The sequence below is a fragment of the Alosa pseudoharengus genome, unplaced genomic scaffold (assembly GCF_046254945.1).
Source record: "Alosa pseudoharengus isolate Yale_2024_CS ecotype anadromous, Long Island Sound unplaced genomic scaffold, YU_APseudo_1.1 YU_APseudo_1.1_scf_13, whole genome shotgun sequence".
Lineage (NCBI taxonomy): Eukaryota > Metazoa > Chordata > Actinopteri > Clupeiformes > Clupeidae > Alosa > Alosa pseudoharengus.
This window is the reverse complement of record NW_027468598.1, coordinates 20,856,235-20,882,619: the sequence shown is the minus strand read 5'-3', so window position 1 is coordinate 20,882,619 and position 26,385 is coordinate 20,856,235. Positions and strand designations below refer to the sequence as shown.

The following is a 26,385-nucleotide window of genomic DNA, read 5'->3' as shown; positions in this document are numbered from 1 at the left end:
TTGAAATTGGCTCAGAAAGGTTATCTTTATTTTCTTTGGCAGTCTTGTGATTTGCATAAGTTGGTAAAAATAATAAAAAAGCAAAAATGGAGGGACTTTCAAATATTATTACTGTCTTGATACACAATACGTATTATTCATATAGTTGCATAACTAGTAATATTGCATCTCATGTTTTGGCTTATTAAAGCTGTAAACAATGGTCACTTCCCTCTCAGTAAGCTCATATAATATGTAATGTATAGTTTGATCTGGTTCTCCAGAAACGTTGTGTGCACCATTTCAACCACATTACTTCTCATTACACTGCAGTAACTCCCTCATTGTATTTGTACCTAAAAGTGGATTGAACACACAGCAAAACAACAGCATATAAATTTAACTTGGACTAAAAGCATAAGGCAAAATAATTTGGGGGTGGGGGTATAGGAGAGCAATTCCTTATCACTTTTATAATACTAAAATGAGTAAATAAAAACAATGTTTGCAAAAACTCTCAAATCCGTCTTTACATAACTCTCTCATGGTTCAGCACATGTGGGACAAAAAGCATGGCAGTGACCAAAAGAATTCCCCTCTTACTGTACCAGGCCAGCTGACATTCCAACCTCATAAACAGAAAAAGATCAAATAAATAACCTCAGTCTTCGGACAGCCCCTAAAACTCTTTGTAGTGTTTTCTTACTCTTGCCATTGTGTCACCGCTCCTCAAGACCTTCCCTTGCAGGAAAGACTGTATGTCTGGACTTGGTACGGTGTCAGTGAATATTCCAGAATGTTCTCTCTCATTGACAGCAGTTAGGGTGCTTCTTCTTGGATGTGGTGTGTGTGTTGTTGGAGTTGCTGGTGATTTCTAGGAGAGAAATGAGAGAAGCCATTCTGAGTCTGTATTTAAACCATTCTAGCTTTTCCCTTCCTGAAAGCCATTCGGTTGTATTCTATTCTAAATCTGTAGAGAACTTTAAGGTAAGACATGACTAAAAAGTGTTTTGTGTTAAAATGTCCAATTAACCACTTAGGACATTCCTCCCCAAAATCAAATGTTCGTGACCTTGAATGTTGTCCATTCACACCAGGCTCTGAAAGAATGTTGTCTTTTACCTCTTGCACATTTTTATGGTTGGCATTAAATTAAATGAGAATAATGTTTAAAAGGACCAGGCAAGTACTTACTAACAACTTCCCCAATGCGTCGGGATCCACTCTTCTCCAGTTCTGCTAGGACATTGGCCTCGAATGTTAGGGACGCAACACGGAAGAAAAACTCCCTCACGCCCTCTCCTGCACCAGAGCACAAGAGAGTTAACATGGCTGTCCGGTGACATGAATTAACTTAGGTTGGAGATCTAATATTTCTAAAATGGGCATAGATTCACAAATGATGACTGTGTGCATATCATCTTGTGTTACCATTTTGTTGTTTAACCAGAAACAAGAAAAAAACATGCACTCTCAAGAATTTATCCAGGTTACTTTTCATGCAGTGTAATTTGTCACAAACCGAACTAACCAACTACTCAACTCACAGATCCTTCCAGTTAATGCAAACACTTATTAGTTAATGTGGTATCACGGATCTCAACCTGTGTGCATCACCTAAAACCACCCAAGCCACTAGGCGCCCTGATCGAGGCCTACTGACCTGTTAGTGCGGAGACAGCCCAGTACTCCGCCTTTATCTCTTCGGAGAGTCGAACAGCATCCTCCTCAATCTGAGAATACTGAGCAGGGGACTGCACATGACAGAGAGGTAGACGTTAGCCTTTCCAGAGTACAACAACCTCCCATACACATGTGTTACACACCAGGCATAGCATACAGGAGCAATAAGCCACTTGTAGAAGAAAGAATAACTTAACTGATTTGCTAGCTTTGAGGTGTTACATGTATCTGCAGTGCACAAGGTAAAGGGTAAATGTAAACACAGTGAGGCTTTATTATAGTCTACTTTTAATTAGTGGTTCTTAGGAAAACAGAAGTGCTCAACAACAACAAAAAATCTTATTTCTGAAGTTGATGAACCGAGCCTGATCTTGCAAAAAACAAAGACCAACCACATTTTTGAGGTCTGTGTGTTCAACAGACCCAGCATATTCAGTGGTCAGAACACCGTGACCTCTTGCCAAGTTGGACCCTCCCTTCCACAAGAAACATTTCCAGCAGAGCCTAGCCTACGCTTCTAAAACTCAAAGTGGGATCGTTTGTCGCCCTAGGCACTGAACTTCGAGAATGGAATGTCAAACCACACACACACTCAAGTCTTTCTTGGTTCCAACCAGGAAGAGCAGCACACTGGAAGGGTCATTCTCCTTCATGGCGTCTTCCAGCCACTGCCTGGAAGAGGGAGGGAGAGACAGTCCGGGTTCACATTAATGTGGAACACCACATGAGTACAATATGGGATGGAATGCACAAAGGGTGAGGAACACCATGACTCACCTGGCATGACCCAACGATGACACATCCGTCAAGTCAAACACAATTATGATCGCTAAATGGGAGATAAAAAGCGGAACAATCTCAAAAGCCAACCAATTATGATGTCTCAGTTGATAAATTTCCTTAAATTGTCTAACTTGTCTGCATTAGACACAGATCTCAGGCTCATAAATGTACAATAAATGTACAATACAGCCATAAAACGTAATTTGTGTACCTTGAGCCCCTCTGTAATATGTAGAAGCAATACATTTAAATCTTTCCTGCCCTGCGGTATCCCACCTACACAGAAGAGGTAGGGAGTTATGAACAGTTCTGTAGGACACTGATTCAAGGTATTAACTAATTCATTGGTAATTCTACAGAGACAGACACGGTCAGAAACTCACAGCTGCAAGCTGAAAGGGACACCTAGCACCTCAAACCGCTCCATCTCAAAGTCCACACCAATGGTGGCCTTGTAGTTCTTGTCAAAAGTGTCCTTACAAAACCTGTAATGAAAAAAAAAACAGGTTTATCTAGAAATGTTCATAAAGGTGCTAGAAATGGGCCTAGTGAAATTGGTTTTGTTAACGCTTGTCCTCATAAAGGTTCATACAGGCTATTCATTATAACTTTTCAATCATTTTCAACCACTCCCCTCCCCATCAAATATTAAGCCTTAAGACTCCTTTGATCTGCTTACCTATTAATCAGACATGTTTTGCCCACAGCCAGGTCACCCACGACAATGACCTTGGAGATCTTAAACCTACTGGACAAAAAAAGGTGGCGTCAAGAGTTTCAAATTAGTTGATTTCATGCAAAAAAACCCGCAGGATCCTAAAATACTTTGAGTCTTCGCTGTGTGCCCTTTTTGTATGTGTGCTGTGTTTTTGTATGTATGATGCAAGGTCTGCGTAGTGGTGGTGATGATGATGTTGTTTCCAGCTCACCCCACGGTCCCAGTCTTCTGTTCCTGGCATGCTGTCCGGACTTTGGAGTGGAACTCCTCCTTGGTGTGCAGGGCGGCCTCTTTGTTGAAGCACTGGAATAACAGAGTGGCAGAGTCAAGCATAATGATGTGATGGAACAACAAATATGACGCGCACAGCATCTTCCTCAGAGTCAAGCATAATGATGTGATGGCATGAACAACAAATATGACGCACACAGCGTTTTGTGGTCCTACTCTGTGAGCACCGACAGGCTAGAGCGCGAGTGTTACCCATTTCAACAAATATAACGGGTAGGCTATGTGTGCCTGGGGTGTGTGTGTGTGTGTGTGTGTGTGTGTGTGTGTGTGAGAGAGATATGTGTGTATTCTTTCTGGCTTATCCCTGTCTGGTTACATTGTATGTTCCTGCTGATTTGTGCCTGGTGCATCACTGTGGTGTGTGTGTGTCTGCTGACCTGTAGCTTGTGGCAGTGTGTGTGTGTGTGTGTGTGCATATGAAAGTGCACCTGTATTGTGCAAAGTTTATTTGATTTAGAAGAACAATAACGCTTTTCTGCACTGTGTTTCTATGGTTAAAGTCAGAGAATGCACTAGGCCTACCGGAGGCAGCTGGGCTATGACTCGATCCCTCCGAATGGGCGGTAGCACACTCATGTCGGCAGTTCTGTGAGGAGAGGACATGCAGGATAGAGACATGTAGGACAGTGATGCATTACGTAGGCCTCCAAAATAGAGCAAAAATTACTCGTTTATTTTAAGATCTTCACAATGTGGGATACCCAGCTCCTTTGGAAAAATGGTTTGCGTTTAATTTATTCTGGCATTTCCATTGGCGTGTAAGTGACCAGACATGAGCACTACATGTAGCTTAATGCCACTTGGGTTTGGTGATGAGCTAATCTCCGTTAGTTAATCCTAGTGATTCGGAGAACAAAGAGGCACAATTAGGCTACACTGCATCATATTCCTACCTCATAAACGAATCAAAGAAACATTGTTACAAGTGTGCAACCCCAGAATGAATGCAACGTTACGTAAAATGAATCATTAAAGAGAATCTGTAAATCAACGCAATGCAATTCTTCAAGGATTCATTATCTGCTAATGGCAATACACAAACCCCAAACAACAAAGATGGATACATATGCCCCCTTTGCTGTCATAAACTGTCGCCAAATTCCGGGACATTGCCACTGTAAAAGTTTGAAAGGAAGATGTTACGCATAAAAAGGTAATGACGTAGCTACCAAAATGAATCTTTTCCGCTCTCCCGCGTGGATAAATCTCGGGTGCTTCCACTCCACGAAGAAAACGCTACCCCGTTCCCAAAAAAGTTCAAAGGCACTCTTCGGTCAGCTTCAGCACATATCCACCACACTACCCAAGGGTTTATTCGCAGACTAAAGGAAAAACGAAACCCTTAGCCCAAGGAAGTGTAATGTGGGACGGCAAGCAGATGACTTCTATTAAGTTAAGGGGTTGTGCGCACTAGGCTACACTTTTTTTTCAAAAGATTCCAGTGTTTTTCCCCTCCAGGAAAGCGTATCCCCCTGGCGTCAGAGGAATGCCATGACCTGTCCCGTTGTCCAAAGAGTTGCCTACTTGGACAAAACAGAAACAGAAAGGCTACTTTTGTTGTTGGTGAATTTGTTGCAAGATTACATTGTCAGTTCCATGTAACTGTTGTGAAGATAATCAATACTTGTAATTATAATGTAGGCCTAGCCGTTTTGTCCCCTTTTTGCTCACACAAATTTGTCAAATAAAGATAAGAAAAGCAAGTGAGGCTAAAAAAATTAACACGCCTGTTTGTTTCTGAGCCTGAAGCATGAGCATGACAATGATTTAAAAATATCTGTTTGAAATTTTTCAGCCTCTGAAAAAACGGTGAGAAAATGAAAAAAAAAACTACAACTTCCATGTAGCATTCGGTCTCCTTTTAATCCCAGCATCCTTTGCTGTTAAATGCTTTTTTAGCCAGCAGGCTTGGCAAAAAGAAGCATCAATCAATAGAAAGAAACATAAAACAAACAAACAACAACAAAAACACTAGGACTGTCCAAGGATGTCCAAGAAATAGCGTATAAAACAAAGACACTTTGTTTTAAACACACACAAGGACTGCTACACTTCTGTTTGTAAGTCCTTTTATGCTTCAATGAAGCCTATGTAAACATAGTGTTGCTGTTTGTGGGAACCTTGGCTGTTAGATGTGTCCATAGTAGTCTATTATAGCGGTAGAAACTACATTCCTTCCCCCTGATATACTTCACAGATAGGTGTACAGGCAAGCAACTAATTGCTCTGGTGTAAAATATCTGTTTTCTATGGAGGCCCACCACTTTTCCACCACTTGGAAAAAAATGCCAGATACTGAGTGAAAATTATGAGATATAAAGTTATAATTATGAGATACTAAGTCATAATTATGAGATAAAAAGTAAAAATCATGAGATGCTAAGTCAGTCATTTTTTCCAAGTAGCAGAAACGGACTTCCATAGTTTTCCCCCTTTAAGTTCTACTAACGCCTGTTGCTTCTAAAGGGCTGATAGATGGCAGCATTACACCATCCACTGCAATTGTGTTGCCAAAGTCACAATAGAGACAACTTGTTCTCAGTTGCCTAATTCAAAGCAGTTTTCTGAGGATATATTTGAGATGCAAACACACTTCTCTCATTCTAATCAACAATTAAATAGATTATAAAATGTATGATAGCGAACCCTTGACAAGCCTGTGTGAAATCCCAATAATTAGAGATCACAGAAAAGAAACTGATTTTTTTTTTTTTTAAATTAAAATCAAATATATTAATAATAATAAAAAATAATCAGTCTGAAGAACTGGGGTGCTGTTTGACTGAAATTTCAGTAGCAGAGCTTTGTAAGGGTGAAATGTATGATAGTCAAATCATTTCCCACTGCCGTTTGGAACCAGTTAACTTCAGCAGCACCAAACTACCCTTAATCATATAGGCTGGCACAGTAATTAGCAGGCTCACGTCTTCATTTATACCCTTTAAGGGGGGAGTCCTTGTGCTGCTGCCAGAACATAGTAATTCTCTTATGCTGTTTTCTCTGTAGGTTAAAGGTCCTCTCTCAAGAGGACGATGGCAGGAAATTGAGGGGGGCATCATATTTGGTGTGCTAGTTTCAGGAGGGCATATTTACATACAGTCACTTCACAGATGCTTTTACCCAAAGTGGCCTACAAGTGAGAAGAAGCAATGCAAGTGAACACCAGATGAAAGAGGAGAGGTAAAACTGAATACAGAGTGCTGTGAACAGCGCACGCCAGGGTCACAGGACCTAATGGGCCGCATAGACAAGAGAAAAGGGATGGAAGAGGATTTGCTTTTTAGACATTTAAGTGGTTAAAAGTTTTCTTTTAAAAGTATTTTGTTGGGCTTTTTGGCTTTATTGAGATAGGACAGGACAGTGAAGAGTGAAGAAGTGCAAGGGAGTTAGAGTTGGACTGGGAAATGACCACAGGTCAGATAGTTTGTGTCCTAATCAAACCAGATACATAGATTAAACATGCATTGCAAAAAATATTCAGCATTAAATCTTTCTCTTTAAGATATCATTTATTTTTTGAAACATTCCAGTCTAATGAAAAAATAAAACAATTAGTTGTTCATTTTGCCTTTGATACTGTGATGCACACATTTAACAATTTCCTGACAGGAACTTTCACATTTCTCTATTTCTTATAGAATATTCATATATTTTTTTTATGAGTAAAAGAAAACCATGAAACAGAGTGTGTTCTTGGAGTACTCTGAGGCAAGGTTTCTCCAAAACTGTGTAGTTGTATTCTACTCTTTGTTATATTTTCATTCCCCTGGAATCATTATGTTTAGACAGCACTAACATGAATGAGAGTTTAAGTTTCAAAATATATCATCTCAAATATTTATATGATCATGGACTTGCACAGCCCAAATCATAATACCATTTTTAAAGGTCTATGCCCACCTCTTTCTCACAAAAACTACTGTAAGACCATGTATAGATTTATTTGTCACCTGTGAATAAATAGTTTAAAAACCAAAAGTGATGTCACATTTTCGGTTCAGATCTGCTTTTGTAGCTATCCATCTTTTAATTTTGACTGGAACCTCTTCAAAGGTGAAACTGAAAGAAGGGAAATTAACAGTCAACACCTACTACAACTTCCCTTTGCAGCCATGTGTGGTCTTTATGCCTGATTTGTAACACACTGCTTAACTGTCAGTAGAAGCCAAGATATATGGTCTTGCTGTATAGTGCTTTGACACATGGCTTACAGGTGAGATGTTAGCAAAATCCTTACTTATCCTGGTTGTCCTGATTTGCAATAACAGTCTGGAGAAAAGTGCATTTCACCACTTATCATTCATGTCTGATGTTTAATTTTAATAACTTTTCTTTTCAGTGCGAAGCCATGGCTCCGTAAAAAAAAAAATCCCTACTAAAATACAGCTTAATGTCTAACACTACTAAATGTCCTTAACAACGTACTATGACAGATGGACATAAAACATTGTCAGTTCAAATGCTAGGCTACATACATACAAACACATTAGGGTCAATCACAACCCGCATGATATGACCGGCCAGAGTCCGGCATGGTGGTAAATTCATCAGTCTACAGCCTTTCAGCCTGTATGGGGCTTCATGTGAAGTGAGGCTCTACCTAGGTCTGCACTGAGGTAGCTGTCCTCTTTGCTGCCTCTCACTGGCGTACCATCAACACACAAAGAGATATGTGGGATATTTGAGTATGCAGGATTTAGTCAAACATTATGTAAACGTTGCAGAAGTACACTGGCGTTGAGGCAAAAACACTGCACACGGCTGGCTGGCTGTTCAGATCCAAAGCACTTCGCTTGGTTTTAATGGGAGCACTTGAAGGGTGTGAGATGCGGGAGCCATGGAAACATGTTTGTTTGGGACCTCCAAGGTAACCAAGCACACACAAAATCAACCTAGACCCTAAAGAAAAAAAAAAAAAACAAAAACAAACAAACAGAAAGGTTTTTTCTAAAGCTTCCCCTCCTCTTCCTCAGTCGTTGAGGAACCTGGGGTTGGCGCTGCTGCTGTGTGTGCCATTCTGTGCAGCGCTGCTGGTCTTCCGTCGTGGGAAGAAGTCGGCACGGAGCAGTCTGTAGAAGTAGATCAGGATCATCACGTTCATGAGGATCATGGTGACCATGAAGTAGCCGGCGTGATCCAGCCAGCTGTAGTTGTGCATGATGTACCAGGTGAGGAAGAACTGGGCACTCAGACGGAAGCACACGTAGGTGAAGACGTTGAGCAACTTGTTGAAGTTGTAGAACGGAGAGAACTGGGCCCCCGCCAGCTTGAGCATCAGTCGCATGTGCAGCGTGACACTGTTCACCTCTACCAGGAGGGCGATGGTTGCGCCCGCCACGTAATGCTGCATGAACAACGTGTACAGGAAGCTGCACAGCACCTGAGGAGGAGACAGGGAAACCATTTTTTGTGGGGGTATAGTCACATTGTCAGGAGTGCTGCTAGAAATGTTGGGCCTTATACATAAAATAATATAGGCCCAGGGCATCCTCAATAATGACAAAATTGGTCATGAGGTTCTATGATGGACCCCTGGACAGTATGGTGTACGCTTTCTGCTGCCTTTTGGTGCCCCACAATTCAAAACTACAAATCCACCTCACACAGAATTAGGGGCACTGAAGGAACTTATTTTGAGATATAACACAGACCTGAAAATGCACATATGAGTACAAAAAAATACAGTTTTGAAATATGACATTTCTTCATGGATTTGCATTGGTATAGCATACAAGCCATATGGCTCTCAGTTAATCTTGGCCTTATTTGTAATGTGGGTAGGCATGTTTCTGTGATGCACGCCATTTGTCTGGCATGCTCAGGAAAGGCATGTGGTGGATGTGTCAAGACAGGGTGTGACTACAAATACCTGAGTTTACTTAACCGGGCTGGAGTAGCAAGGTCAGAGCTTTGATCTTAGAGAGGACCAGTAGTCTCAATGGTAGTACAGTAAGAGAAGGCTTGGTGTGCCTCTACATGCAGCCTCACAGCCAGGCTACACAGGGTGCACAACTGAGGCGTAAAAATAGTTTTAGAATGTATGTGCCTCCATCACGTGTGGTGTAGCTAGTTCCACTGAATACAGTGGATGCTAATTGTTGCAGCATACACTCCGCAAACGGTTTAGTAAGTGTTTATGGTGTAGTATGTGTTGTAGATGTAGCCTGCCTGTCAGACCTATTGCCTGTTTTCAGTCCTGGGTAATTTCATAATCAGGGTGTGTGCGTGACATATTTCACACACAGGCCTGTGTACCCCAACATATTCCAACATTGTCATTTTTATCCACAAATTGGCGTTTCATTTTAAATTGAAATCACTTCCACAACTCATATTAATATACTATGGACAGAAAATGTGACAAATCTTACAAATGCAATGTGAAAAAAGTTTAGTGATAACACAATGTCAACAGACATAGTGGGTGTTGTAAGTAAAGGTAAAAATTCCATCCAACAGAAATTCGACATTAGTCTTAGAAAGAGCTCAACTGACTGACCCCATTGGCAAAGGGTATACCTTTGCTATACTTCATACCAAGCAACAAGCCCAGAACCAATTGAACCCTAAACTTCACCAACAAAGATTTCCGTCAAACGCTGTCCAGCACATGAGAATATGCAATACGTATTCCACATACATGTTGCCAAATGTTCTTTTTCTTACATTACATAGATGGTGATGGCATAAGGAACAATAATAAACATAATAAACAAAATAATATTTTAGACCATTTAATTTTTGACCCTTTTGAAACAAAGCACACACCCTGATTGTGAAATTACCCTTTGCCCTGTATGTTTGGTCTGTCCCTGCACACCTAAATTAAACAAGTGTTCTATCGTCCTTTTCATTGGGCCCAAACAAGACTATCTCAAAGAGATTCTTCAAACCACAAAGTATTACTCAAATTGATAGTCTCTCTATATCTCTACATTTCTTTGGGGGAACACACCCCAGGTCTGCAACTTTACCCAGGGAGGGGAGCATGGCAGTGCACCTCATCCCTACCCACACCTCACAACAGAATCTCTAGGAGGTCCCATCCCATCAAGCAGCCCTCTAATTGTACACTTGAGCTGATTATCCCCCCCCCCCCACTCTACCCACTCTGGTCCCACTTATCTCTTCCCTAATAATGTCTTTATGAATGAGCTTTTAAAATAGGCTGGCTGGCAGGCTGTTCATCTGACCAGGGCAGAACAAGTTGGCCAGGTCACACAACGTGACACTGAAACCGAGATAAGGTTAAGCAAACCATATAACTGATAAGACGATGGCAACATGTCACGCCTTTAGCCAAAACACACCCTGCTAAGCCTTGGTACCAAAAACCTGATTTAAGTGAAAATGGCAGCTGAAATAATCAGTACTGCTGTGCCCATGCCCACATAAAAGTCATCAGTCGTCTTTGATCATTTTAATTTTTTCCTTCCTAAATATTTTACTTTGGTTTACATTACTTTTTAATTACTCTGGTTATTGTTTCACTATGATGAGCGGACAATCCAAACAGTGTTGACCACTGATTGAAAACCACATTCAGAAAGGGAGCATGTTTCGTCTCATAATGATTTGATTACGGAGTCAGAAAGGGTATAATTGTCCCTCTGTGTGTGTGTCTGTGTGTGTGTGTGTGTGTGTGTGTGTGTGTGTGTGTGTATGGGGGGGGGAGTTGTTAGTAGTTGTGGAGCCGCCATAATGGCCACTCATATCTGCAGTAAACACATAATCTGTATCTGCATCTGCATTGGTGGCTGGCCTTGGGAGGCCCTGTGGCACAATCCAGTCAATGCTCCGGTCAACTCTCTGCCTGGCGAACAAAGTGAGTGTTGTGATTCCATCGCCGATGGAAACAACACACAGTGGTATTCATTTGGACGCATGAATGTTGAATGCTGCCCCCCGTGCTCTGCTGAAAATGTCCCCGTTTGTCTGTAAGGTCACTGGAGGTCAGTGTGCAGTTGCAACAGATTAAAATATGCCATAAATTGACTCGTGAATTTTCCGGATTTGGGTTATGAAGTGCGAACGGCACCCAAAAGCAAAAGGCATAACACGTCTTAAAGGTGCTATAAGCCACGCAACGCGATTTCTAAGCTAAAACATTTTTTTTTGTCACAAAAAAACAAAATCACCTCACCACCCGTTAGCTGCCTGTGCCCCGAATACACTGTAAAAAAAACGCAGTCTCCGTGGACAGCCTAGGCTCCAAAAACGGGCACAAAACAACTTGGGCAAAACTTGCGCATAAAAACATAACAAACTGTTCCAACAAATCACCAACGAGATGCGCGTTTGGTAGAGTTTCAATTGCACGGGAGGGAGGGGGAGGGAGTAACGAGCTAGCTCTCTGTTTAGTTTAAACGTCAACAGAACTGACGTTGCCAATTGCTGCCAATCACCAAGTGATTTGATTTGAGAAATTACAAAATCACAATATCAGCCCACACAGATATTCATATGATACGATGACACATAGCAACTCACCAGAAAATGATGAATCAAGAACTCCCATGAGCCCTTCGCATGACCTGTGAGGATGATGTCACAAGCATCCTGTACAAAGTACCCTGTCCCAACAAAGAAAAGAAATGAAGAAAAATATTAGTTTTTAGTCCATGGCTAATTTGTATTATCCTTGTATTTGTATTATCCAACTGGCATGATTAAAGAGCATTATAGCATATAGAGGAATGGGGCAGAGCAGTCACTTATATGAACATTATATGAACTATGTGTTATTTATAATTTTTTTTTTTTTTAATGTTTGAAACTCTACCATAACTTGTCATAAATAAATTAAGGTTCTTTTGCTGTAAGTGATGGTAACACCAAAAGTTGTTATCCACGTTTGTCTCGACTCCATGGCAGCATGCTCACACTCTTGTGTGGTTTCTCATGTCAGAGAGAGTGCCCGTGTGTTGCCGTAGTGACATAGAACATAGGGCTGTGACGGTTGCCATGGTTTGATTGATGTGTGGCGGGCTGCTTCTTCCTCTTGACGTAAGCCAAAGACAAAACAGGATACACAGGATATAAATATGATCAGGGGGCTCTGGCCTGAGGGCGGTTAGATCACCACTTCCTCTTGCATTTTAGTGAACGGTGGACAGATTTGATCCTATTTTCGTGTCAATTTATATCTTATAGGGGACATGTTTCTTTCTTTAGGAATGACACTTTAAATAATGTGAATGTAAAGAGCAAACAGCATACTGCATATACACCTAAATTGAGGAGCATTGGGATTTGGGAGTCACAATCAGTGACTAAAAGACCTCAAAAAGAGTTCCTACAGGGGCGGTTCCTGCCAATGGAAGGTGCAAGCCCCCCCTTGATTGGCTCTTGAATTCCTGCAGTCTGAAACGGGCTATACTGTCAAAAATGTGACTGACTTAGCACTTGCAACAGGTTAAATGTCTTTGCACTGTTATCCACGGGAAGGCTCATTTGTTGACTGAAAATCCCACAGCTCATTACCAGCTAATAACTGGACTACCTCATGTAGCATCTGCCACCGTATTTACCACTTCAACAGAACCTCTGGTCCGCCTCTGGTCCAGGTTTGGCACGAATACAGTCAGATCTGTGCCTTTACACACTGCAAAAAATGAATTCTAACCAAGTGTTATTGATCTTATATTAAGATTAAAAAATCTAATTTTAAATCTAAAATCTAGTTTTTAGTTTGAAAAGACTTACCTAGAGCCCTCTCAAAAGATCATTTTGACTTAATTTAAGAAGACTTTAACTTATTTTAAGGAGTCTTATCAAGACAAATTTGCTCAACGCACTGGCAGACAAATTTGCTTGTTTTTAGGACAAATTTGCTTAACGCACTGGCAGACAAATTTGCTTGTTTTCAAGATAAGATGTCTTAAAATAAGTGAATTATTTTTTAAATTAAGTCAAATGATTTCACAAGAAAGCGCTAGGTAAGTCTCTTTATACTGAAAACAATACCAACTAGTTTTTCTTATCTTGATATAAGATTAATAACACTTGGTTAGATTTTGTTAGATAAGCAGTTTTTGCAGTGCAGCGCCAGATCTACGCCAGGGTTAGCCGCAGTCGGGGTGGATGCCACATTAAGTAATTGGCCACAGGCAGTGACTCAGACACTGTAAGTTCCTTGGGCATTCCCAAGTGTCGGAGACGGGAGCGGAGTGATTCCCATCGGATGTTTGGCTTGTTTACCGGTTGTGCTTGTATTGGACCTGGAAGGTTATGCAGGAGCTTGCGTAATGACCACGTTGTGTGATCCCTCCGTGGGTGGGGTGGGGGGTTTTGTTGTCTTTTGTGGCCTAGGGGGGTTTGTTTTGGAGCTCATGCTACGTCAGGTGACACCACTGGGATTTTCAGAGTAAGGAGTGTCTCTCCTTATGAAAACTAAAGGATAGTGGACTGTGGTATTGTGGAGAGGAAGCTGATCTCCCCACCACCTGGCCCATTGTTCTTAAACCAGGGCATGTTGAACATTTAACCCTAATTGTTAAAGTGTATGTGTGCGCATATTTGTGTGTGTGTGTGTGTGTGTGTGTGTGTGTGTGTGTGTGTGTGTGTGCCACTATGTGTGCCACTATGTGAATGTGCAAACATATCCCCCTGAATTCAATCAGGCTGTTAATGATTTTCTCTTGTGTAGACCTCAGATTAAATTTAAATGTTAAATGTTAAATTCAAAGGTGACCCCCACTAGTCTACAGGTCAAACCACGTGTACTCCAATAACCCCTATTTATTCAAAGACTCAACATGCAGAAAAGAAGTGTGTGGCGTCAGTGAGTGCACAGTGGAGCATGAGCTCCACTTTAGTATGGCAGCCAACGGTGGTGCACTGACCTGAGGAAACACAGACGAGGAGATATGAAGCTGGGGTGTAGTAGGAGAAGATGTCCTGCCGCATCATTGGCTCCTGGACCAAGCTAAGAAGAGTGACAGAGAAGATAAAAAACATTAAAACATTGAAACGGTGAAACATTCAAACTATTTTATCTCGTCATCTCAAAACTAGATCATGAACCATATCATTGAATGAGCACAGAGATTTGTCTTTGTGGCAGTACAAGTGATTTCAGTATTTATTATCTCTATGGTCATGGTCATGGTCATGGTCTATGAAATTATATTTAAACTGTGACACTAGCTTAAAATCAATTCATCCATGTCAACTGCATATCATTGACCATGTAGTTTCCTACCATCAATGAATAACAGAGGCTCAGTTTCATTGTTACCTATCAGTACAGTCATATTTTCTAGTTCAGTAGTTCTTAAACTTTTTGTCTGGCGACCGGGCGCATGGGACTCATAGCGCTGCCGCTGTCCTATTGCGTGCTGAGGGAATTTGAAAGACAACTGATTATCCCGCCCCTCGGACTGAGCACTGCGAACGGTGAGTGCCCAGACCCTACATTTTAATGTGGGTCTGGCTCGTCAGGCTAGCAACCTCCTTCTCTCCACCCAGTGAAATTTGGTTTCACTCTGGAAAATGTTGAGAGATAGGCATTGGAGGCTGAGTCAGAAAATGTCTTCTCTCATAGGTAGGCTATGTCAACACCAAAGGCATTAATGTCAATGGCAGCCTTTGACAATCGGATTCAATTTTCAAAAGACAACTAGCACTCATCCAATATGTAATTGGCATTCCTGTGGCAAACATTTAATTGTTTAAATTATTTAATTCAGACTGCAAATCATTTTGTGAACCCTCCCATATTTTTGTCGACCCTCAGTTTAAGAACCACTGAACTAGATATAGAATTGCATTGAGTTTTATACATCATTAGGGAACTTTCAGGGTCAGATCTCTGAGAAGGATCTCTCGAAGAGACTGGATATCATCTATGCCTAATGTTGTCAGCCCTCTCAACTCAGATTTGCTACAAGTATAACTCATTCTACAGTCTGCAGTTTGTCTGTAGTTTCTAATTTAATTCTATTCATTTCTTATACTTTAATTTTAGTCAGTTTAATCTTATGAGTTCTTTTATCATCCTGATCCACAAGCCTCCTGGTCAAAGTCAAGTCTTTATTTGACCACTTCCTCAGAGTAGCTTAGTTTAGAAAAATCAGAGTCACTTACAAAGAAATCTAGGCAACTTGTTGCACTTGAGGCAACTTGTTGAGCAGTGTTGCTTCATGTGTGTGGTAAATATAGCCTCTCTTTTACCATCTGGCTAAAGGACCATTGATGTAGGTTTTATGTAATCCCCAGTGGCCTGGCCAGAAATTATTCACATTCTACAATATGAGGCCATACAGGTAATAATTGATTTAAAAATTTAAAGCAACACAATGTAATTTTTTGACCTTTATAACGGCTTCAAACTCATTTTGGAGAATGGACAAATGCATGGCTGGAACGGGAGCGTGTCTTTGTTCCCACAGCCCTATGTTCCCAGAGCCCTACTGTATGTTCCCTCAGCCCTATGTTCCCAGAGCCCTACTGTATGTTCCCTCAGCCCTATGTTCCCAGAGCCCTACTGTATGTTCCCTCAGCCCTATGTTCCTAGACCCTCACCCTAACCTAACCCTAACCAAGAAATGTGGGAACATAGGGCTATGGGAACATACGGCTAACCCCCCTGGAACGCCGGGCATGCACTATGTAACGTTGTTGTGTGACAGAGCATGACCCATTTTCAGCAGTTTTGATGATGGGGTAGGATGAATTGGGTAGCACTAAATATAGGTTCCCGGTACGGTTCACAGTCCCAGAAGACGGACTTCAATGTAGATCCCTATATTCAGGGATGGATTACTGCACGGGCCTACCGGGGTCAGGGGGCCCTGAAGCCCAAGCCTTTGCATGGAATCATTGCCTCAATATCAATAAATCAGGATGTAGGCTAAGAATCTGATTGAATTTAGTATTGGCCATCCCCAAAATGCACCAGAATACAGGAAATCACATCAAACCAGGGGCGTAGATTTGTGTGGAGACCGAAGGACGTGTCCCCACCAATGTCAAATTACGACTGAAATGTCCCCACCAATATTCAGGTTGAAATGGGGAAAAAAGCGCTCACATGCGCTACACAAAGAGTTAAATCATTTCTCACTTCAGTGCTGCGGATCATCTCGTACAGATCTTGTAATGTGCAGTAGCCTATAAGGGTAAATCGCGCTGATTTGAAGTTACCTATAATAACTACCAGTGAGCCGCAGTCTGCTGCGCAGCATGCAGCGCTTCATCTTTACTACAAGAATGAAGTGCGTCCAAATTCACCCATTCTTCTCTGTTGAACTCCTCGAGAAGTAGGCTACTCATCACAAGTGTCACATGAAAGAGCCTTTTCTCAGCTTTTAAACGGTGCTAGCTAGCCACTGTTTGCTGTAATAAACAGTTCGTGAGAAAAATAACTTCAAGAGATTTAATAATTATTCTCTGCGCCCATTTCCACATCCATTCGTCTCGGTAGAATATCGTAGGCCTACACACTCTTCACGCAACATATGAAAAACCATATATCAGAATAAACAGCAGACCTTACCAAACACAAAGGTGTAATGCATTCCCATGTATAGTTAGCTGTTCCAGAGTAATCCGGTTTTGAAATAAATTATAGCAAAATTCAACATGGTCTTTCGGCTGCATTTATTACAACTGAGCTGTGCTTACATCACCTAGATATCTGTAAATATTAGAATCAGAGAATATACAGGCAGCTCATGTTTGTCAATGTAGCCTTAATGATTTCTTCACAAAATGCTAAGCATGCATGTATTTAAGTTTCTTAAAACTGAGCTGTGCTTAAATGGGCATGATTTCATAACAGACCAAATGGAAAATAAATGTTAAATATAGCCTACATATCTGTAGCCTACATATTAAAATCAGATTATGTAGGCTACACAGTGTAGTTAGATCAAGTTGGACAGTAGCACATTTTAATCATGGATAGTAGTTGGACAGTAGCACATTTTAATCATTTTATATATTCGGGGGGGGGGGGGGGGGGGGGGGGGGTAGTGAGTAGTGTCCCCACCTAAGCTCAGACCAAACCTACGCCCTTGCATCAAACAAATTAAAAAAATTCTGGGGGAGGACCCCCACCCCCCCCCCCCTCCTACCACATATACGACAATAAGTGGGGGGCCCTTAATACATCTTGGCCCAGGGGCCCAAAAGTTCATAATCCGCCCCTGCCTATATTGCGTTACTTTATGGTTGCCATCTCCAAACAAGATTAAAGGTATGAGTGTTGGTGTAGTGACGCAAGGCCCACATACATTTCCAGATGACTACATAGACTAATAATAAGGATATCTGATGGCACATAATTCTGTGGTGTGTCTTTCGACAGAGTTTTAGATTAGCTTCAGGCCTGATAGCATTGTCTAGTCCAGTGGTTCAGAACCTTTTTTCAGTGATGTACCCCCTGTGAAATATTTTGTCAGCCAAGTACCCCCTAACCGGCGCGAATTACCGCTACGCTTCAACCACGACGCCATCATTTGAGTTTTGACAGTGATTGACAGGTGATGGCGGGTGGCATGTGACAGGTTGGGTCGAACCATCCTGGTATGGGGGGGACTCTGGGTTTTTTTGGATAATGAAATTGAATAGAACTAGCCTACTGAAACATACAATTAATGTTATTAACTTATATTTTCCTGAAATATTTATTAAATAATTGTTTTTAAAGTATTTTTGCATGGATTCTACTTTTTAAATATATGTATATTTTAAAATCTCACGTACCCCCTGGAGTGCCTTCACGCCTTGTGTAGCTACTAGTGAACCTTTACCACAGTGGTCACCTGAAGTCATGCTTCTTGTGTCACTGTGGTAAAGTTCAGACAATCAATGGCCACAGGTCATTGACAGTTTCATTTTCTCTTTCGTTTCCAAGGTCACACACATACTGAAAGTGAATAAAATGTGCTCCTAATGTCAATCTGGTCTTAACTTAAGTCAAAGAAGGAAGGGGCCGCACACTCCGAGTAAATGAAAAAAACATTTAATAGGCGATAACGTTTCGGCCTACAAAGCCTTCATCAGATCACATGTAACAATCTGATCTGCACATGGGCGTGGTGTGTGTTACAACACCCCAACTTAATGCTTAATCGTTTTGCTGGCTCACGGGTTTTTCTGGTTTTCAGTGCCTTCATCGCTTTGCAAGGCTTTGCCACTCCTTGAAAAGAGGTATTCCATTGAAAAGCCCCTGTTCTTAGTAGCAGCAATGTATGGGTGCTAAGAGTAGCCTAGCCGCTATGTGCAAATGTGTGATTTATGTCTGAACGAGGAAGCTGTTCGTAACCAGAGTTCCTGAATAGTAAATAAAATATCAAAGCATTTACGTCAGGTCTTTATGTTTCATAAGGTGCCGTAACGTGTTACGAGTTTCATATTGTGCCATAGAAAACCTGTCAATCAGCCTATTTGTTTGTGCGTGAGTGTGTGTCTGTCAACTATTCCCTGTCCACATGACACTACCAGCCTCCTTCACCGAACCATCATGTGAAGCCTCAGTGAATGAACAATGAACCCACCAGTTACAAAACCCACACCCCCCACCCGCTGGCGGCTCACTTACCAGGTCACAGCCCAGACACCGGTCACCAGGGAATGGACCAGCGACACAGACAGGTTCCTCCACTTCCAGAAGCGGAACGCATCCTGCTGCACCTCATCGGGCACTGGAAGGTTCCGCAGCAGGTAGTGGACGCAGCGGAAGGCCACCGCACAGGCCAGCACAGAGAGTCCCGAATGCTGCTGCAACACGGGCAGCAAGGCCTCCATCCCTCTCTCGTCCCTTGCTCTTTCTCTCTCTCGTTCTTACTCTTCTATCGCTCCTTCCACTCCTTAACCTGTTGGTGTACCGAATGTTTCCTGCTACTTAAGTTCCCCCTTCTCTCTCTCTCTCTCTCTCTCTCTCTCTCTCTCTCTCTCTCTGTAACTCTCCTCCCGCTCTTTTCCCTGTGCCCTCTCCTCCAACACTCCCACTTTACCTCCTTCACTCTTCTTCTGTGCTGTGTTTGGAGGTGGTGTGTGTGTGTGTGTGTGTAAAATCCAGAGGAGGGCGTGTGGAAGTGCTGCTCTTCGAGGGGGGCCAGTCACTCGCACGCTTGCTCCCCCTCAGCTCCTTGCAGGAGATTGCCGAACAGCTTGTTCCTCGAGTTCAGTGGGCGCGTCCCTCCAGTCTTCTCCTCTGCTCCTCTCTTTTCCTCTCCTCTCTCGCTGTACTTCACTTCCTGAGCCACAGTGGGAGGCTCCTGAAGAAAGACCCCATTCTATTCCACGGTTTGTTACTCCTTACTTTACTTCCTTTCTTCTTCTTTCACTCTTTCACTCACTCACACACTCTCTCTTTCTCTGTCTGGTTCTGTGCGTCTGTGTGTTGCTGCTCTGTGTTGCCAGTCTCAAGGCATGGAGGGGGAGGGTTCTTGTCATGGAGAGAGAGAGAGAGAGAGAGAGAGAGAGAGTTGTTGAGGGTGGTGGCCTGCCTGCGTGGAGACAACCACACATTCAGGGAGGAGCTGCAGCTCAACCCCTCAATCTCATATGGTTTAAAAACAAAGCAACCAAAACAAACAAAAAAATAAAGAAGAATGTGTTGGACACAGACACATGGAAAACGCCCCCCATGAAGAGAAGATGTTGTTGTTCATCAAATAAATGGAAAAGCAGAGAAGAAACTTTCAAGACAATGCGTTTTTTTCCCTTTTGCCCTGGCGCAGGCATACTTTCAGTCACGCGGCGGCCCGAGGCAAGCAGTCAAATGCCTGTTTATTTGCTGTGGCACTAGAGAAGCAGGAGACAGTGTTTGTCTCTGTTGTTGCGCTAGTAGTAGAGCAGAGACACAGGGGAGAGGAGAGGGCAGTTTGGCAACTTTTGCATAATTATAACACCTACTTGTAGATAAGATGGCACGGCAGATAGAAACAAAGAGAGTGAGACCAGAAGAGAAATTATGAGAGAGAGAGGGAAAGAGTGAGAGAGAGAGAGGGGGGGGGGGGGCAAGTCCATACATAAACGTGTGTGTGTGATTTCCCTCTGACCCTGTTGTTCCAGAGGCACTCCCACAGCTAGCCACCATCAGAGGGGGAGGGGACGAGAGGAAGTGTCTGCAGCAGCACTGACATGAGGCATGCAACAGCAGCAGCAGTGCAGAAATGACTCACCTCACACACACACACACACACGCACAAGCGTGTCCTAATACACACACACACACACACACACACACACACACACACACACACTCTCTCTCTCACACACACACACACACACAAGCGTGTCCTAATACACACACACACACAAGCATGTCCTAATACACACACACAAACATGCCCTGACACACACACACACAAACATGTCCTTACATGGTTGCTAGACTTTAACCCTGCACTGTTGCACTTATTTGCACTACCACCATGACACACACACCTTATTAAAAGCACATTACCACTGCATACTGAATCACAGGGTCAGTCCCTGCATCTACATCCTTAGTACATTCATATGGATCCTTGTTTTAGTATCTTTTACTGTTCATTTTATATGGATTTGCTTTTTGTTTATGTTGTTGTGTGTGGTGTCATAAGCTACTGGGACCTTCAATTTCCCCTTGGGGATCAATAAAGTAAGTAAGTAAGTAAGTAAGTATGTAAGTATGTAAGTATGTATGTATGTATGTATGTATCTATCTATCTATCTATCTATCTATCTATCTCTCACACACACAAACGTACATGCACACATACACTCACTGTCTTCTAAAATCCACTGCAAGCCTAGACAAAGCTGGGGAACCCAGTAATACCACAATAAGCAGGCTTGCTCTATTCTGTCAACTGCTACAACATGCCATACTGCAGTTTGCTGCAAATATTTAATTTCAAGCCTAAAAGGTAGATCACAGAATTAGTAATCAAGCAGTAGCCTAATTGTTGTTTTTGCCCTCCCAGGTATGTCTGCCAACAACAAGGAATGCTCTGAGCGATGTCAAACATCTGCCCCCTGGTGTTGGAAATGCGTTTCTCTTTTTCATTTATGGACGCAAAAGGGACAAGAAACAAGCACAAATATTTGCTCCCATTTGGGAAGCAACAGAAGTAGCCTAGTCTATATGCATACGAATTACATTTGGGTGGTGGGGATGGTGAGTCTTAGGCCTATCAAGCTTTCAGTTTGATGTAGTTCCAACAAGTTCGGTGTAGTTCAAATATTAGTCACAAGATGGCAACATATTCGCATTCTTTGACTTTTTTGCCTGGCTTGGACTATGGAAATGAATACAAACACATTATACCTAAAACTAGCCTATTGTTACAGAGCGCAGCGCGTCTGTCACTTGAACTGACGGATCTCCCGCCAGTATATGAACAATGAAACTGAACATTTTAACAAAACGGGACATTTTAAGCTAATATGAGCTTGTCGGCTGGGCATGATGGACAACTTAGTTTGTAATGTGCCAATACCATGTGGATGAATGAATGTTGGTGATGACAGTGAAAATGCTTGAATGCGTGGTGAATAGCATTCCAATAAAGACGCGCTTATCGGTTGTGGCGCTAAAAGGTAGGCCTATTTGTTTGCATAGCGTAGGCAATGCGGTTTAAAGGGTTTCGAGTGCGCACATTTAACGTCTTAATAAAATAGCTTCTAAAACCTGTATTTAAATGTTAATGTAGCGATTGTTCTCCTCACCTGTCTCCATGGTGGCCGTCCGTGTACAGAGGGCAAACCCGGTTTACAGGTGGAGACCTTTTTCAATGTTCGGGGCACAGGGGGTGGGTGTTTGTGGCCAACTTCTATGTGTAGGCCTACGTTATTGACTTTTGGAAGCGCAGTTTTTGGCACAAGAAAGCTAATCAGTATTCTGCTGCGCAAATGGTTTCCAATGGTTTAAATATCGTTTCAAGACGTTAATTGAATTGTGACTGTAATTTGGTTGTGAGTGACCAGTGCTAGCCTATTTAATACCTGATTCAGTAGGGGATGCGTCTCTGACGTGACGTGAGTACGTTGAGAAAACAGAGCCTAGAAGCGTGGACATTGTTCTTTATTTGTTTTCTGTTTGTTCAGTGTTACAGTTCAGTGTAAATAATAATAATAATGTAAAAAATCAATCTTCTCTCCACCCGCTCGGACACACTCTCCTTTACTCTACTAAAATAGGAAGTAATTGCCTTATATATAAATATGTTTGGGATATGTAAAGACTTTATATATAGGCCTAACCTACTATAAACCATTTATTCCAATATGAATTGATCTCCCACAACAGACCACACTACATGCTTCTCAAATGGACCTACTGAAATTAGACAGGATATTAACCTGGATATGTTTACAAAATTACTCTAGGTGCTTTTCTAATCTAACAAACAGTTTTACACCAATCTTCTAATTTGAAATTACTGTAGTTATTTAGAACATTCCACAAATACAGCCATTGACAGCCACAAGATGGAGCTACATCTTTAGTTTGATAGAGCAAGTAGTGAAACAACATTTGTCAGTGTAATGATGTGACATTTTTTTTTTTATCTCCTGGTGTTTCTAATTGGTTGTAAAGGGATGTTTAAAAGTAGGCATTACATTTTTGTGAGTAGTCAGTCACTATTCTATAAAGTGTTCAGCCTTTCTCATGTTTGGCTAAGTTAGACAAGCTAGACCAGGTAAGTGTCATACCTTGATTTATGAGAAAAGTGTTCCCATCATTGAGGCCCTATAGGTCTGTGGCTCTTAGCTGGAAGGCAGTTCCAGTACATTCCCCACCTCTCTGCTTTTTAGGGTGGAATCATTGCAAGGTTGTCTGAGGTTACCAATTAAGAGATCACATTTCCTCATTCCTTCCTCCAGAATGACAAGCAGATGAAAAAGCCGTATGGATGAAATTAATGCAAAATAATGATTTTAATTTCAATTCAGCGTCAGTTCATGACCTGATATAAACTTTTCTTGTTAGCAAAAACAAACTAATAGAGATTGTGTGTGTGTGTGTGTGTGTGTGTGTGTGTGTGTGTGTGTGTGTGTGTGTGTGTGTGCGCGCGCACACACACAAATAGGCCTGGAAGGAGATGACAGTACTGGTTTATTCAAATATGGAGAGGCTTGGAATTGTCTCAGTAAATCCAGCCTCCAAGAGTGTGTGGAGGGGAATAGTGTGGAGGAGAGGACTCACTGCTCCAGCCTCAGACCTGAGTCACCTCATGTTCACTGAACATTGAGAATTAGATGCCCTGAGCCAGGACTCTTACATGGTTGTGTCTCACTTTGAGAAATAAGAGTTAACAATGCTGCATGATTTATCTCTCTCTCTCTCTCTCTCTCTCTCTCTCTCTCTCTCATACACACACACACACACACACACACAGTATCCCCACAGACAAAAGCTGATATCTTCTGACTGAGGAACAACAGTACGGCTCTGTGCGGTTCTTGCCCTCAGGCCTGTAGGTGATTCAGATTTTCTGAAAATATCCTGAAAAAGGAGAAGTCTTACACGAGCCTCCATTATGGAAGGGTTCCATTACAACCCAGACAAAACAGGACAGAGATAGGAAATCTTTTTTTATTAGCCTCACCCAACAGATCACTGTAAGGAGACATTTAATCAGTAGTAACATCTGATCACTTCTCTTATACATCATTAAGGGGGATTACTCATTAAGGGTAACATTACTGGTGATTATCATTACCAGTAATATTGAATGAATACCTGAGAAGTTCAGAAAAGCTTCTGAAGGAAAATCAGGGGGTTTTTCATTCAGTATTCTGAAAGTTTACACATCTGCATAGCCCTTGCCACCTGTCAATCTGAGCATTGTTATTTATAAGAAGCACCTGTGAGTGTATGCAAAGTTCACACAGGACCATGTGAGCTTATGTGACAACGCCCAGAAGCAATGCTATAGAATGAAGGGTTTACTGACAGACTGAGCTACATACTTACTTTTCATAGTTACTTTTCAGTGACCTTTGTGTGAGCAGAATAGAGTCCTTATCACACAATTCTTAGAGAGTTTTCCTAAAACTTTTCTGGATGGGTAGTAAGGTTCTACTTTTAACCTTCCAGAGTTTGACACTTTTAGAGATTATTTATTTAACTTTTGATGATACTGCAGATCCCAGAACATGGATATTGCCTGGAATGCAGAACGTTCCATGTAAACCCCTTTCTTTTTGCTTTCAGAGTCAGAGAAAACTTGTATAAAAAAGTGCAGTATAAACTGTTGCTTCAGTTAGGAGCATAATGGTTTGCACATTTAACATGCATTTCACCCATCCTCTAATGTAAACTGAGCGCATTGTTTACTCTCTCTAAGTGACCAAGCAGAACTTTCCTATTTACTTCCTGCCTCATTCCAAAGACCAGCCCAGTTGCATATTTTCCATATTCCCTTAAACACTGTTGCCCTTCATGTTAGCTTTGTGTGCTGCGTCATGTTGCAGAACTGTCAATCAAGCATAGAGAGACTGAAACTGAGTGTGGCGATAAAGCTGTGAAATATGCGGGACGGCCGAAACTGGTCGAGTTTATGTACAAAGCCACACAGCTCCCACAGACAAAACAAACCGAAGAGCCGAAAAACTCTTTTGTTTGTTGCCACATGCACAAGTGATTCACATTTTTCTGTATTGAGTTGACTGTTGTTGCCAGAGTGCCAGATGGCTGTGGTTGACTGTTGTTAAGCAAGGGGAAAATATAGATTGTTTATTTGTGAAAACATCGCATTAAAGGTGCAGCTTGCAATTCTAATCTCATACACTAAACAAACAAACATGTTGACTCAGACCAAACAATAGACAATTTCGGCCAACCACATATATACTTCAGAGCATGGGAAGGAGGGACACAATTCTATCGACTGAAGATGAGATTATTTAGCTTTTTGCCTTGTAGTCTTTTGCTCTTGTTTGTGCATAGCAACACACCCTCCAACACAAAAATCAATGGCCTTTTATGTTTCCTTTTGTGTGGTGCTTTAAGTTGCCTTTAGGGGGCCTCAGTAATTATTTCTTGTAACAGGTCATGACTCTGAAATACATTCTGTGTTCAAAGCTGTCAAACTGGAATTGGTCATGAACAGACAACAGCATTTGCAAATACACAATGGAAGTGAAACATGAATTTGCAACTTGAATTTCACCTTGGGGATCAATAAAGTATCTATCTATCTATCTATATTTATCTATCTATCTATCTATCTATCTATCTATCTATCTATCTATCTATCTGTCTATCTATCTATCTATGCCCTTCCTCCAACATGAACTCCTCTGTACTAGATTCAGCGATCTGAAGATCAGTTTCTCAATCCTACAATGTATTTCAAGGTATTGCTAACTGCCAGCACTTTTTAATTTATTGAGTTCTCAGCACGATAAGTTCCTCATGATGTTTTATGAAGTGGTGCGGTGTTCTATGGATTGTGACACTAAAAGCACAATCATGGTCCTGGAGCACTGTGTGACAGTCAAACCGCTTAATTTAGCATTACCCAGAAACCAATTATGACTCAAAGTTTTGTCCTACTTCCTTCATGGGACATGATGCTATTTTCTTAGGCCTTCACTGGCCCATGAAAAGAAGTCTTCAAAAGCTTCTCTGTGTCTGTGCAGTTATCCTCGCCCAAGGGGAAACCGTCTGTGACTGTGGCTGTCTAGACAGTTTGACCTGCGAAGCAGCAGCAGCTCGCTGCTCCTCTGCTGGAGTCTAGCAGCATGGGAAGAAGCAGTAGGAAAATTAGGGAGTGCTTTGGAGGTCAACGTAAACAAAAACACCCACACACACACACCTGATAATAAACCAACAGTCATCATAAATCAGCCCAGGCACAGAGCGGCAAGGCCTGCTCTCCCTGTAATTGTGTAACTCTCTTATCCATTACTATTACCATCCAATATCAATGCATAGTGCACCATTCAATGGGCATTAGGATAAAAACTCATGGTTTTAGTCAGCT

The 26,385-nt window shown here is 41.8% G+C and overlaps 2 protein-coding genes across 4 annotated transcripts; both read right to left on the bottom strand.

Moving 5' to 3' along the window:
• On the bottom strand, window positions 1-4,880 carry LOC143121841 (ras-related protein Rab-34-like). Of its 3 annotated transcripts, none has more exons than XM_076282477.1 (11): window positions 4,624-4,880; window positions 3,977-4,040; window positions 3,375-3,466; window positions 3,125-3,193; window positions 2,829-2,930; window positions 2,657-2,721; window positions 2,440-2,491; window positions 2,253-2,334; window positions 1,643-1,733; window positions 1,174-1,281; window positions 1-853 (listed from the first exon to the last, which is right to left on the bottom strand). In XM_076282477.1, exons 2-11 carry the CDS (start codon window positions 4,028-4,030, stop codon window positions 786-788), a joined length of 783 nt encoding a protein of 260 aa, XP_076138592.1. In that variant the 5' UTR covers window positions 4,031-4,040; window positions 4,624-4,880; the 3' UTR covers window positions 1-785. The 3 variants fall into 3 exon arrangements, with proteins under 3 accessions (XP_076138592.1, XP_076138593.1, XP_076138591.1); XM_076282478.1 differs by having other exon boundaries at window positions 3,125-3,190; window positions 4,624-4,879; XM_076282476.1 differs by lacking the exon at window positions 4,624-4,880 and having other exon boundaries at window positions 3,977-4,405.
• Window positions 4,881-6,944: 2,064 nt separating this feature from the next.
• tlcd1 (TLC domain containing 1) lies at window positions 6,945-19,884 on the bottom strand. Its single transcript, XM_076282475.1, has 4 exons — window positions 19,002-19,884; window positions 14,299-14,381; window positions 11,945-12,027; window positions 6,945-8,834 (listed from the first exon to the last, which is right to left on the bottom strand). Exons 1-4 carry the CDS (start codon window positions 19,205-19,207, stop codon window positions 8,424-8,426), a joined length of 783 nt encoding a protein of 260 aa, XP_076138590.1. The 5' UTR covers window positions 19,208-19,884; the 3' UTR covers window positions 6,945-8,423.
• Window positions 19,885-26,385: the final 6,501 nt, after the last annotated feature.